This window comes from Crocodylus siamensis, chromosome 2 (assembly GCF_052110815.1).
Source record: "Crocodylus siamensis isolate JL-2025a chromosome 2, ASM5211081v1, whole genome shotgun sequence".
NCBI lineage: Eukaryota > Metazoa > Chordata > Crocodylia > Crocodylidae > Crocodylus > Crocodylus siamensis.
Genome location: NC_143396.1, coordinates 284,232,523 through 284,245,268, shown reverse-complemented (window position 1 = coordinate 284,245,268; position 12,746 = coordinate 284,232,523). Strand labels below are relative to the sequence as shown.

Below are 12,746 nucleotides of genomic sequence, written 5' to 3'. Positions count from 1 at the left end.
TAGCGAGAGGGGGCTCGCCCCCGTCTCCGCGGCCGGGCTGCGCGGGCTCGCCCGCAGCCCTTTGTGCGCCCGACGTGTGTGCGGGGAGACAGCGGCGTGTCCTATAAGGCTCCTCAATGCAGTCCGCCTCCACTCCCTTCCCCCCCCGAGCCCCCATCTTGCCAGCCCGGGTGCCATACTATACCATCCATATATATACACCTCGGGCTGGGATGATGGCTCATTTGCTCGGGCTATTCCTGGTCCTGCGGGCTCGCTTTGCCCGCAGCAGTCCCGCGGATCCTGCTCTGTACAGAGGCAATGGTGGCCCTCGCCCTCCGCGCCCGGGTACGGGGGGCGCGGGCTGGACCCCGGCCCCGGCGCGTAGTTTGGGGCAGAGCTGGGTCCTGCGCTCCCCTCCCCGCTCCTCCGGCGAAGTTTCCTCCTCTTTGATCCTGCATATTCTGCTCTTTCGGCTGCAGCCTTTGACATGCTTTTGATTTATTTTGGGGTGGGCTTGTTTTTGATTCCCGGGTTTCTTGGCAGCTACCCCCCCCCCTTCTTGCTTGTATTTCCCGTTTCTATATTTTGATACTCTCCTTCCCCCCCACCCCATTTTTTTGGTCATTTTACTCCCCCCCACTCTCCCCGGCAATACGGTAACGTGATCTTTGCTGTCCATCACGTTAATTGTACAATTAGTTCATATGCTCCAGCCCATACTGTATATTTTTAAATCGCGCCTCGTTTCTTTTATGTATATTCTTGTGTCATTTCGGTAGCTGTTATTTGTTGCCTGATTGTTCCCCCGGTGCAGCAGTGGCCTGTTTTCCTCCCCCTGTTGTGTGTTTTTATTATTTTCCCTCTGGCTTAGATGTGTCAATCATTCTCTCCCTGCCATTGGTTGGAGAGTTTGCGTCAAAAAGTTGCCAGAGAGGCGCTTTCTCAGCAAATCTCCCCGAGAGAGGTAGAGACCTCAGCTCCAACTCACTCTCCACTATTATTAAAAATAAAACCAGTTGGCCAGATCCCGCCACGTCCGACTTTGTATGTATCTGCTGCCCCCCCCGCCCCCCAGCCCCTGCCCGCCGGGGGCTCCCCCAGCCTGGCTCCCCCTCGGCCGGGGCTGCGCGGTGACTTCCAGGGGAAGGTGGCAGGACCAGGATGGCTAACCCTCCGCTCTTGTGATTTCTTTTGTAGGCGAGCTCTTGAGCTGGAATTTGCCAAGGATAATTTGGGCCGGGTTTTTTTGTCCTTTCCCAATACCCCGACTTGGAGCCTCAAGGTAAGTGAGAACCGCTGCCCCCTTCCCCGGTGCCTCCAACCTCCCTCCGTCCTCCCCGGTGCTCTCCCGCAAGCCCCCCCAGAGCTGCTGCCGGCGGAGGGGCCGGCTGCTCGGAAAATACCTGCTCTTTATTTTATTTTATTTTTTTATTTTAAATTTTTCTTTTTTTTTTTCTTTTTTTGGAGGGCTGGCTGGGGGGAGTTGGCTAAGTGCGGGTTTCCCTTTGCAGCCCGCAGCCTCTCAGCATTGGGGCGGCTTTTTTTAGTTGAGTTGGGAATTATTTTTCTAAATGAAACGTGTGGCCGGGTTTCTCTGCTCTGTGCCGGGAGGGGACGGACCCGGGGTGCTGAGCAGCCCCCCGCCGACCCCCGTGCAAGTGGGGTCCCGGAGCCCCGAAGTCGGAGCCCGGCCTTTGCATGGAAATGCAGCAGGCAGTCGGGATAATTGAGGAGGCGGGCAGGCTCTGCCCCCCAGTTCCCCCCTTCCTTTCCTCTCTAGGTTTGCAGGGGGGAGCATTTTTCCTTCCAAACTGAAAAAAAAAATTTTTTTTAAATGTGAATATATATATAGAGATTGAGAGAGAGGTTTTTGTATGATTATTTCTGGCCTGCCTCCCACTTTTAGCCTCAGAAATTATTGCAAGGAAATCTCCGGGCCTCCTCGGTTATTGATAAGCCGCCTAAGCCCCCGGATCGATAGAGGGGAGGGGGCTTGGGCCACCTGAGAAACATCGGAGGCAACGAGGAGGGGGCGAGCCCAGCGGAGCGGGGAGGGCAGAGCTCGGCGCGGCGCCTCGGGGCAGAGGCAGGACGGGCCGGGAAGCCTCCTCCGCCCGCGGGGGGAAGGGGTGCGTCTCCCCGGCCGGCCCCGCAACGCGGGCGAGGCGCGGGGGGCGGCCGGGCACGGCGGCGTGGCGCGCACCGCCGCAAACTTCTCCGCGCGCGGGGCCCGTGCGCGGACACACGCCCGCCAGCGCGCCGCGATTTGATGGGCTTTTTTTTTTTGTTTTAAAAAAGCGAATAATAATTACTTTCCCCACGTCGGCCTCGGGGCAGGACCCGGGGGCTCCATCCTTGCCCCGCGTTTCCTCCCCCCTGGTGTGGCTTCGGCGTGGGGCCCCTCGGATTTGGCTTCTTGCGGGGTTAGAGGAGAGCCGGCCATGGCAGGTGGCGAGCAAAAGGGAAGAGGCACCGACCTCTCGCCAAGGCACAGAAAAGTTCCCCTCTTGGGAGAAATAACCACGAGGGCTCAAGTGAGACTTCAGACGGGGCTGTAACCAAAAATAATCATAATACTAAGCATAATAATAATAATAATAATAATAATACAAGGAGCTGAGTCCAGGCTGTGCGGATCCAAGCGGGTCTGCCCCGCAGGGGCCTGCAAGCCCTTCCCCGCAGAAGGGCCAAGCTGGCCGGGGGAAGCAGGGCCCGGCCAGCTCGGGGGTTTTGTTTCTTTGCCATCAGGCAGAAAATTAATCAGCCCAAGCGATGTGCAGAGCCGGGGCTGGCGGCCCGTAATTAGGGGACGTGTGCCGCCAGGATTATCTCGTTAGTTTATCAAGAAAACATTTATTATAATTAATTCTTGGATGGGGTAATTATTATTGAGCGAGGCCGGAGCAACTGGTAGATGTGGGGCCCGGGAAAGGAGGAGGGGGAGAAGAAAAGGTGACAGATTGCGGGGAAGAGCCGTTAGATAGAAAAGTGCAGTTTGTGCTCCGCGGCCGCCCAGAGCAGGTAGGACGCGGCAAACTTTGCATGGCATCGCCAGCCTGGCACGGGTCTCCTCTTCCCCCCGGATCCCAAAAGCTGGAAGGGGGGTTTTGCCTTTCCTCCCAATCCTTTTTTTTTTAATTTTCTTTCTTTTAAAGAAAGACAAACTCTTGCGCACCACGAAGCCTGCGCCAAAATGAAATCACTTTTTAAAAGTTTGACACCCCTGAAGGCAGCTTTTCATCCTATAGCAGGACCCAGCCAGGCTTGAGTAAAGTGGCGGGGAGGGGAAGTTGCATGTAATTAAAGAGCAAAAAAAGAAAAAAGAAAAGAAAAGAATGAATTAAGGGAAAAATCGCAACGCAGGCGGCTGCATCCCCGCCTTGGCGCTGGGGAGGAATCAGCCCTGCGCTGACTGTGCCCGCTACACGCACGTCTGTATGCGCTGGCGTTCAGGGGCGCAGCGATGGGCACAGGCAGGCAGCGACATATCGCAGGCATCGGCTGACCTGGTATTTTTTTTTTGTCTTCAGCCTTCAGATCTCAGCAAACTCTTTCGCCTCTCAGGAACGGAAGGAAAGAGGTTGCAAACTATTTGGGCTTCTTAGGCGGAGGGGGAAAGCCAGCAAGAAGTATTTGCCTTTCTAGAAGTAACCCGTGCTACCTAGAAAAGGAATAATAATAGTAATAGTAATAAGAATAATAGCAATAATAATAACTATAATAATGATGATGATCATCATCATAAAGGCATTTCAGGCCTTTTTAGACATAGCCTGAAGTTGCAGTAATTTAGCAGCTGACTCTATAATCAAGTAAGTGGCTTTATTTATTTTGTAAAATTTGGCTTGCATTGATGTAGCTCAACGAGAGGAAATCTCTAGCTTGGGCTTGAGGGGAATGACTCTGAGCGCTCACTTTTTGAAGGGGACATGGGCAGGGGGGAGCGGGGTGGCTTTGCCGCACTGGAAATAACTGGAGCTGCCCTTGAAGGGCTTCATCAAAATGGTGACCGAACGCTGGGGCTTGCAAGCCAGCCCCTGTGCGAGGAGCTCCCCTCTCAACCCTCCCAGGGATGTGGGCGTTTGGCAATGCGGGCTGCAGCCCCCTTGCCCTTTTGTCCTCCATTTTGGAGGGGGGGAAACCGCTCTCAGGAGGAGACAACCAAGTTGTGAAGTCATGAGATCCTTCCAGGAGAGGAGCGAGATTTTATCCGGTGCCAGTGCCTGAACGAGCCAGGGATGTGTCCCACCCTGCAGCAGGGCCAGGCAGCAGCGGTGTTTGGAGCGGAGGGGAGGCAGAGGCAGCAAAGGCAGCGCAGGGCTAGGCTGGTAACCGGGGGTCTTTCCCCCTGCCCCATCCCCTCTGTGTTCAGCGGCGTCCTCAAAGCCCACAGAGCTGCGCCCTGTCCAAATGCAGGGCAGGCCTGAATGCTCTTGGCAGCCAAACTGCCAGGGCCTGGGTCACACCAGAGCCCACCTCGCCCAGGCTCTTGTGCCAACCCGCCCTTCCCCTCCCCATTCATCCCCAAGCCCGGCCTGCGGGCACCGAGCAGGGAGAGCTTAGCCCTGCCAGGCTTGCTTTTTGGCTGTTGTTGGTGTTGGGAAGTTTGAAGCCCGGCCTGCCTAAGCCCGGAGTTTCTCAGAGGTCTTCTAGATCTGTCCCTGATGCTTGGATCTAATTAAGCAGACTGCTAATGGGGGGGAGGGGGGGTGTTTAGCAATCCCTTCAATTCCCAAAAGTTTAGCCCTTCCCAAGTGGCTGCTTCTTGGGGGGGGTGTTGAATGTGGCCAAGAGTTGGGCTCATGCAACTCCTTGCTACAGACTGGGGGGGGGTTGTTCCTTTGTTTCCCCCCAATGGGCTTTGTGATGGGCAGTATTTATTTAGCCAGGAGCCCTTTGTGTCTGCAAATGGCCGCAATCAAGTTTTGTTGCAGACAATTAGCTCAGGCCAGGCGATGCCTCCGATGCAAATGCAATACAATGCGCCCATTGCAAGGCGGGGGAGGTGGGGGGGCTGGAGGAGTGGGGGTGCTGCTCGCGGAGGAGGGCTGGGGCTGGGGCTGGCTGGAGGGGGGCAATGCCTCTCCTCCCCTCCTGCGGGTGGATCCAGGCAGGCTGTCCCCCCATGCTGCAGACCTGGGGGAGCCGGGAGGCCTTGCCCTGCTCCGGGCAGAGCTAGCCTCAGCTGCCCGCCTTGTTCTCTCCATCTTGCAGAGCCCCTGTCGCAGGCCGGACCCAGCCACTGCCTCCCAGCACCCAGGGGTGCTGAGACCCCTCTCCCCTGGCCCCGATCGCTGCCTCCTCCCTACCCCGCTCCAACTTTAGCATGATGTCTTATCTTAAGCAACCACCTTATGCCGTCAACGGGCTGAGTCTCACCACGTCGGGCATGGACCTGCTGCACCCCTCCGTCGGCTACCCTGGTAAGCAGCACCCAGCTGGGCTCCTCCAGGCCTTAGGAGCCAAGGAGAGGCAAACCCTCACCTTGTCAGCCCCTGGGCGCTGGGAGGCACATGCCCTGCAGCCCCCGGGGCGTCCAGGCAGCGGGGCTGGACTAGGTTGGCGGGCAGGAGCAGAGGGATCAGTGCCTGGAGGGGGATATGCCCTGGGTCCCTTCCCTTGGAGCCAGGCATTTCCCTTCCCTAGGGGATGGGGAAAGGTTGGAGTGGAGGGTGCGGGGGGGTTACTGAGGTATCTCCCTTTCTAGGAGGCGGGTGGGGGGCTGGAGGGAGGGGGCTGCCCGGCAGTGCTCAGGGTCTGCGGCTGCTCCTTGCAGCGACCCCCCGGAAGCAACGGCGGGAGCGCACCACCTTCACCCGGGCGCAGCTGGACGTGCTGGAGGCGCTTTTCGCCAAGACCCGCTACCCGGACATCTTCATGCGTGAGGAGGTGGCACTCAAAATCAACCTGCCTGAGTCCCGGGTGCAGGTAAGGTGGTGAGCATGGCCCCCACCCACTCCCCCAAGGGACCCCCCCGGCTGACACCTGGGCATGACCTGCCCCCTTTCCCTCCCCCGCCAGCCCGGCCCTGGTGGAACAGGGCGCCCAGTCCCCTTCTGGCCCTGCTTCACTTGTGCGTTTGGCCCAGAGGCGGCTCCGAGGGCCCACTTCGGACTCCACGGGCTCCTTTGATGCCTGCCTGCGGGAGTGGAAGGGGGGAAAGGTGCAGGCGAAGCCTCTGGGGGTGCCCTTGTGAGCAGGAGGCTGGCGCTGGGGAGGTGTGGGTCAGATGCTGTCCCCGGGCCGTTGCAGGGCTGGGCCAAGGGTAGTTGGGGGACACCTCCTCACACCCCCGATGGAAGGAGAGCAAACCTCTCTTCCTTCACCGCTTCAGCGGTCAGGTTTTATCTGAGCCAGCTGCCTTCTCATGGAGGCCCTGCCCTCCAGGCACCTTTCCTGAGCCCCATGGACAGGTTATGCCAGTTAAATGGCTGCATTGTCACCTCTGAGGCCTTTCCCTAGGGCACGTTGGTGACCAAACCCTCCAGTGCCCGTGCAGCCAAGAGGCCCGTTGCAGTCAGAGCAATGAGCTGAGGAAGGCTATCCTGGCTGAGTGGTACCCAGGTGCCATCAGCACTGGGTCTGTGGATGGCCAGCTGGGAAAATCCATAGGGAGAGGCGGCTCAGGGTCCATTATCTCTTCTTTTTCTCTCGCCACTTAGCAAACTGGTTAGACCATGGGCCAAGGCTTTGTGGAGGCAAATGCTGAATAGCTTGCAGCTGGCAGTGCCTTGGAGAGTGGCGGAGGCCTTGCTGGAGGGCAGGGACGTGAGAGGTGGAGGAGACGGGAGCTAGAGGCAGCAGGCCTGAGCCCAGTGCCCCCGTGACACCAGCTCTGGGTGATCTGGTCTCCTTCAGAGCTAATCAGTCCCCCCATCCCATCCCTCATCTGTTAATCCCTGCAGGGCTCTGGGGGGGCAGGATGGCTGGGTTGGGAAGGGCGGCAGGAGAGAAGGGAGGGGATGGCCGGTTGGAGGAACAAACAACGCGCTTTTAAACACACATTTTTCTTTGTTTCCCTAATTGTTTCCTCCATTTATCATGCTCTTTGTTTCTAATTAAGGGCTTGACTTCAATAGGACTTAAATGGGGGCTCCTGGGGCCCCCAGGCTGGCAAGCATAGCAAATGGTGAGGGCTGTTGTTTCCCCCCCAAAAAGTGACCTTATTAAGCAGTTTGATTTACCCATTTCTACTCGCTATTATTACTAATAATCCCAGCGAGCGGGACCCGCGGAGGCTTTCTTTAAACCAGCCCCGGCTATCAAGAGCTTTAATACACGAGTCCGTGGGCACTCACCCCCGGCCCTCTCGGAGGTGTCACTCACGTCACTAATCAGAGGCTTCTCTCCCTCTCTCCTTGTTCTCAAGGTGTGGTTTAAAAACCGTAGAGCCAAGTGCCGCCAGCAGCAGCAACAGCAGCAGAATGGCGGGCAGAACAAAGTGAGGCCTGCCAAGAAGAAGAGCTCCCCGGCCCGGGAAGTAAGTTCCGAGAGTGGGACCAGTGGCCAGTTCAGCCCCCCCTCCAGCACCTCAGTCCCAGCCATTTCCAGCAGCAGTGCCCCCGTGTCTATCTGGAGCCCAGCTTCCATCTCCCCACTCTCAGATCCCCTGTCCACCTCCTCTTCTTGCATGCAGAGATCCTACCCTATGACCTACACCCAAGCTTCAGGTTATAGCCAAGGATATGCTGGCTCAACCTCCTACTTCGGAGGTATGGACTGTGGATCTTACTTGACCCCTATGCATCACCAGCTGCCTGGACCAGGGGCCACACTCAGTCCTATGGGTACCAATGCAGTCACCAGCCATCTCAACCAGTCCCCAGCCTCCCTCTCCACCCAGGGCTATGGAGCTTCGAGCTTGGGCTTTAACTCAACCACCGATTGCTTGGATTATAAAGACCAAACTGCCTCCTGGAAGCTAAACTTCAATGCTGACTGCTTGGATTATAAAGACCAGACATCCTCATGGAAGTTCCAGGTTTTGTGAAGGCCTGAAGGAACCCTTTGTGATAATAAAATAATAATAATAAAAGAACACGCTGGGCTGAACATTCCCGTTTTAGTCAGGTCTTGGTTAAATTAAAGAGGAAAAAAGAGAGACAGTTGGTGTGATCATATCCAGATTCATCTCCTGCTCAGAAGCTCTGGAAAGGAATAGAGTGGAAATGAAGGAAGAAGGCCTTAAGTGGACAGATCATCTAGTGAGCAGAAAGAGACAGACCAACCTGTGTTCTTTATAGTTTTAGCCAATTGTTGGGTTTCTTTGTTTGAAAGGAATGGAAGAGCATTCCACCTATGGGCCAGTTAAAATAAATTGTCTAGGTTTTTATTTCTTTTGTGTGTGTGTGTGGAAAGATCCTTCACCCAGAGGTTTCCAGTGTGTTAGCCAACCCTTGGTTAAAATCTTTGGAATGGACAGCATCTATCTTTCTCTCTCCTCCTCTGTCTCTCTCTTTCTCTTTCTCTCTCAAGCTCATTCAACTGTTTCATGCCCAACTTGCTAGTTGGCACTGAAAGACCTTGGTTCAGGGCTGTGTGGGTTGTGCTACTGATTGTCCTAGCTGCACTACTTTATTTAAAAAAAAAAAAAAGAAGAAATAATGTTCATAAGGAGTCAATATGTAGTTTTTAAGAGACAATCAGTGTGTGTCTTATATAAATGGTACATCTGTGGTTTTTAATCTGTGCTAGACTTCAAAACTGTGATCTCCTGTATTGTATGCAACTGTGAACTCCGCATCAGCAGGGGTTCTGCTGTGATTTAAATAGGTTATAATTATAAGTGAAATTCAGAGCAACTGAGTTACCTATTATCATCTTAAAAATAAAACAAAATAAAAAAAAATCGCCTTGCACCAGAGGTGAGCTGCACTGAAACTTTTAACAACAAACTGTCTCTGAATGAAAGAGAAAGAACGAATACACACAAGGACACTAAACTCATCTGTAGTATCTTACTGTTGGCAGAGCAAGCAGTAAAAAATAAAACAGGACATTGGTCAATTGCTCTGACTTGATGAATTTAAACCGAGAAATTCATTGTCGTTTATGCTTGCAGATGTTAATTGAAAAAAAAAAAGATATATATGCATAAACCTTTTTTTTCCTGGATTTGGCAGATATGTATAATTATATTAAAATGGTTCTAGCACACTTGGTGGTGGTCTTCCATTTTAATTGTACGCAGTGAATTGCAGAAAGGGGGAAAAGCTATTTTTTTAAAGCAAAGTTTAAAGCGGGGAGGCAAATGTCACTGCTGTCCTGAGCAGAGACAAAGGATCGTTTCAGCTTCTTATCCCACTGAGTTTATTAGTTACCAACCTCCAACAGCTGTTTCCCTTTTTTTGTTTGGGGGGGTGGAAATCAGGGGCGATTAAAAAAAAAATCAGAAAATGTGCAGTAGGAATTTTAGGCTGGTTGGGGGGACAAGTAGGTTGATATTTTCTGAGGAAACAGCACAGGCTGGAAGATCAGTGCCCATCGTCAACAGGGAAAAGCCGAAGACTTATCCCCTTTGGCCAAGGGGCTGCTCCTGTAAACTTTCTGCAGTAAGTGGGGATGGGTGGTGTGTAATGCGAATCTGAGAGTAATTCAGGCAGAAGTGATGGTTGAACAAAGGAGTTTGGGTGAAGCTTTAAAGGTGTAATTTTGAGAACCGAATACAAAGAGCCCTGGTCAGCTGCTGGGTTTTTTTGTTTTTGTTTTTAAATTAGTCCCTTTAAAAAAAATCTTTACCTGCTCTCTGCACCTTTCTCACACACAGCCAGGCAAAAACCAGGCAGAAAGGCTGTCAAATCACGATCGGTTTTTTAGTGCATTGAAAATAGACTTCCAAAAAAAAAAAAAAAAAAAAAAAACCACAACAAAAGAGCGAGGAAGTTGAATCCCTGCATTTTATTTCTGTATCTCATACACCCGGCTGTCATGTGCATTTTTTTTTCAGGCTCTGAGGATGCCTACGATCAAAAAAAGACCTTGTGTGTCGGGGGTTTGTTTGGTTTGGTTTTCTTTTTTTCCTTCCCTCTCCGTTTGCTGAAGGATGGATGGGGTAGTTTCCTCCCTGCCCTGAAGCCACTTGATCGCCACATTGACCAGACCTGATGGCAGAGTCACTTGCCTGCAGTTTCTATTCGTTAAAAGGAACTAAAGGGAGCGACTTTCTCCCCAGACCTACGCAGTTTACCGCGTACATAATCTCTTGCTTATATTTATTTCATAGCTTTTTTTTTTTTTAACAGTCTAAATTTATTGTATAAATGATGCAGGATCCAAGCATGGAAAATAACACGTTGACCAGACCGGATGGCAGTGTCACTGCCCTGCAGTTTCTAGTATTTAAAGGGAGCGACTTTCTCCCCAAAACTCGTTTACTGGCTACAACATCTCCCCGCTCATTTTGTCTTTTTTTTTTTTTTAGTAGCCTAAACCCACTTGTATAAATGATGCAGGTTCCTGTACACAGGATGCAGGGTCCGGCCACACTGCCCAGACCTGATGACAGTCACCCCACTGCAGTTTCTACTGAAAAGAAACTAAAAGGAGCAAATCTCTCCCCAAACCTCCACAATTTACTGCCTACAGCAGCAGCTCCCAAACTCCGCCGTTCAAAACGATATCACCTTAGCTACCGCCCACAAATGGCTCAGTTCAACCTTAAGTATCACCAGCAAATTTTGGTGGGGTAAAGCCACTATAAGAAATCTGTTAATGCTACCACCGACAGGTCGGCTGCGTCCCACTGGTGGTCCCTGCGCTGCAGCCGCTGGCCTACACCTCTCCTTCCCACTTCGCTGGATTTTTCTTTTACGAGTTTTATTTTAGCAGCCTAAAACCACCTGCATAAACCACGCAGGTTCCTGGAGAAGCGACGCAGGGCCCAAGCACGGGGAACAACGCTCGGCTCGCACCGGTCCTTTTCTCTTTCGGCTGCGCGGCAGAGGCAGGGCAGAGGCACCTGTCCAGACTGAAGGAGAGAGCCGGAGGGGCAGGAGGCGGGTAGAGGCACCTTCACAGGCTCACCCAGGGAGCGAGAGGCAGAGACGGGGCTGGAGCTAGGCTGAAGCTCGCTGCCCCGCGGTGCAGGCGAAGGCAGCGGGAGCCGGGCCGCAGCGCCCGCCCGCCACCTGTTACTAGTGAAATAACCGCGGGGGGGGGGGGGGGGGGGGGGGGGGGCTGCACTTCACGCCCTCGGGAGGGCACGCGCCCCGCCCCGCCCCTCCCGCAAGCGCCGGGCGGGCTGCTGCGGGTCTCGTGGCAAAGGCGAAGCAAGGCTGCGGGAGAAGCGGCTTCCCCGGGCCCGCCCGAGAGCAGAGACCGCTCGCGGCTCCGGACTCCCGACGGGACATCCCGGCCGCCCCCGCACCAGGCCTCGAGTCCGGGTTCCCATCACCCCCCGCGGGGCTCGGCCCTTCTGTTCCCATCACCCCCCGCGGGACTCGAGCCCGGGCCTCGGGCCTGCTGTTCCCATCAGCCCCTGCGGGAGAGGCGCCTGCGGCCCGGCTCGTCGCCCCCACGACGCGAGCCTGCGGCCCACACTGCTGGGCGTCAGACCTCCCTCCCTGCGGCAGCTCCTCCTGGGCCCGTCTGCAGCAAGGTGCCTGGTCTCCCCGCCCCATCCAGTCGCAGCCCTTATCCTGGCTCGCTGGCCAGGTCCAGGACCAACCAAGAGCTAGGGATGCAGAAGGTGCGCGCAGAGGGGACAGGCTGCCTAGCCCACCCCTGTCTCCTGGGCAGGCCCTGGGGACCGCCTCACCCTGCCTCCCCTGTACTGTGGGGGCCCTGGAGCTCCAGGCCCAGCCCTCCGGCCATGCCCACGCACAGAGGGGCCCTGCCCAGCGCCCTGGGAGAGGGGAACTGAGGCTGCTGTCATCCACAGCTAGTGCGGCTTGCAGCTCTGCGCTCCAGGGCCCACAGCAGCCCTCCTCGAGGGGTCAGATCCCACTGCAGCGCTGAGCCCAGGCTGGGCTGAAGTTGCAGAGTGGGTCCCTGCCCGCAGAACAAGCCCTTCTCAGCTCACCCCCATACTCTCAGGTGGAAATAACTAGGTGGAGAGGAACCTGCGAGCCGCGGGCATCAGCTGTTCTGACTGCATCAGAAGAGCTGCTCCAAGGGAGGCAAGGGGGTCCACGAGGTGCGACACACCAAGCTCTCTGCGGTGGCTGTGGAGCCCTCCCCCAGTGCCCCCAAGAGCCCAGCTCTGCTGCTCAGTGCATGCAGAAACCAACCCAGAAAGGAAGCTGGGCCTGGAGCCCTCCTGCTAGATGCCATTAGGGACAGGGAACTGCCAGCAAGCCTAGCCCCTCCCTTTCTAGCCAGGCATCGCCATCACCACAACCATCACCATCCTCCAACTGAAGTTAACAACCATCTTAATAACGATGACACCCCCATTTACAGCCATTCCCAATAGACCAGTAATGCTAATGAGGGCTGGTCTTGTGCCAGGACCCCTAGTGAGGTAGCCCAGCAGGGGTCAGGATCCCAGCTCCTGCTCCCCCAAGGTACATCAGAGGGAGCCAGCCTCCCTGCAGGGCGCCCTGTTCAGTAGCAGAGGCATGGCCCTCTCCTTGGATCTCCGCTGTGTACTTTCATCCCTCCTACACCAGCAGGACACGGTCCCTGCACCCTCTGCACTACCTGTAACAGGTTAGGGGGTCCTTGGTGTGCTGAGGGTATTGTGCCTACTAGTTGTGCTGGTTGTGGGAAGACAATTTTAGAAATCAGAAAATCATAGTGAGGCAGGGCTGGAGGGGACCTCCAGA

The 12,746-nt window shown here is 55.0% G+C and overlaps 1 protein-coding gene across 2 annotated transcripts; it reads left to right on the top strand.

The window, feature by feature from the left end:
- The first annotated feature begins 267 nt into the window (after positions 1 to 267).
- OTX2 (orthodenticle homeobox 2) lies at positions 268 to 8,509 on the top strand. Of its 2 annotated transcripts, none has more exons than XM_090035019.1 (5): positions 268 to 327; positions 1,180 to 1,264; positions 5,197 to 5,405; positions 5,759 to 5,910; positions 7,352 to 8,509. In XM_090035019.1, the coding sequence occupies exons 3-5, from the start codon at positions 5,309 to 5,311 to the stop codon at positions 7,970 to 7,972; spliced, it is 870 nt and encodes a 289-aa protein (XP_089891145.1). In that variant the 5' UTR covers positions 268 to 327; positions 1,180 to 1,264; positions 5,197 to 5,308; the 3' UTR covers positions 7,973 to 8,509. The 2 variants fall into 2 exon arrangements, with proteins under 2 accessions (XP_089891145.1, XP_089891144.1); XM_090035018.1 differs by lacking the exon at positions 268 to 327 and adding an exon at positions 949 to 1,026.
- The last annotated feature ends 4,237 nt before the right edge of the window (positions 8,510 to 12,746 follow it).

Excerpts from the sequence above, each read along its gene's own strand:
- OTX2 (XM_090035019.1), top strand. The coding sequence starts at position 5,309 with ATGATGTCTTATCTTAAGCAACCACCTTATGCCGTCAACGGGCTGAGT. Across the intron at positions 5,406-5,758 it reads CCCCTCCGTCGGCTACCCTG|CGACCCCCCGGAAGCAACGG; the intron begins GTAAGCAGCACC and ends TGCTCCTTGCAG. Across the intron at positions 5,911-7,351 it reads TGCCTGAGTCCCGGGTGCAG|GTGTGGTTTAAAAACCGTAG; the intron begins GTAAGGTGGTGA and ends CTTGTTCTCAAG.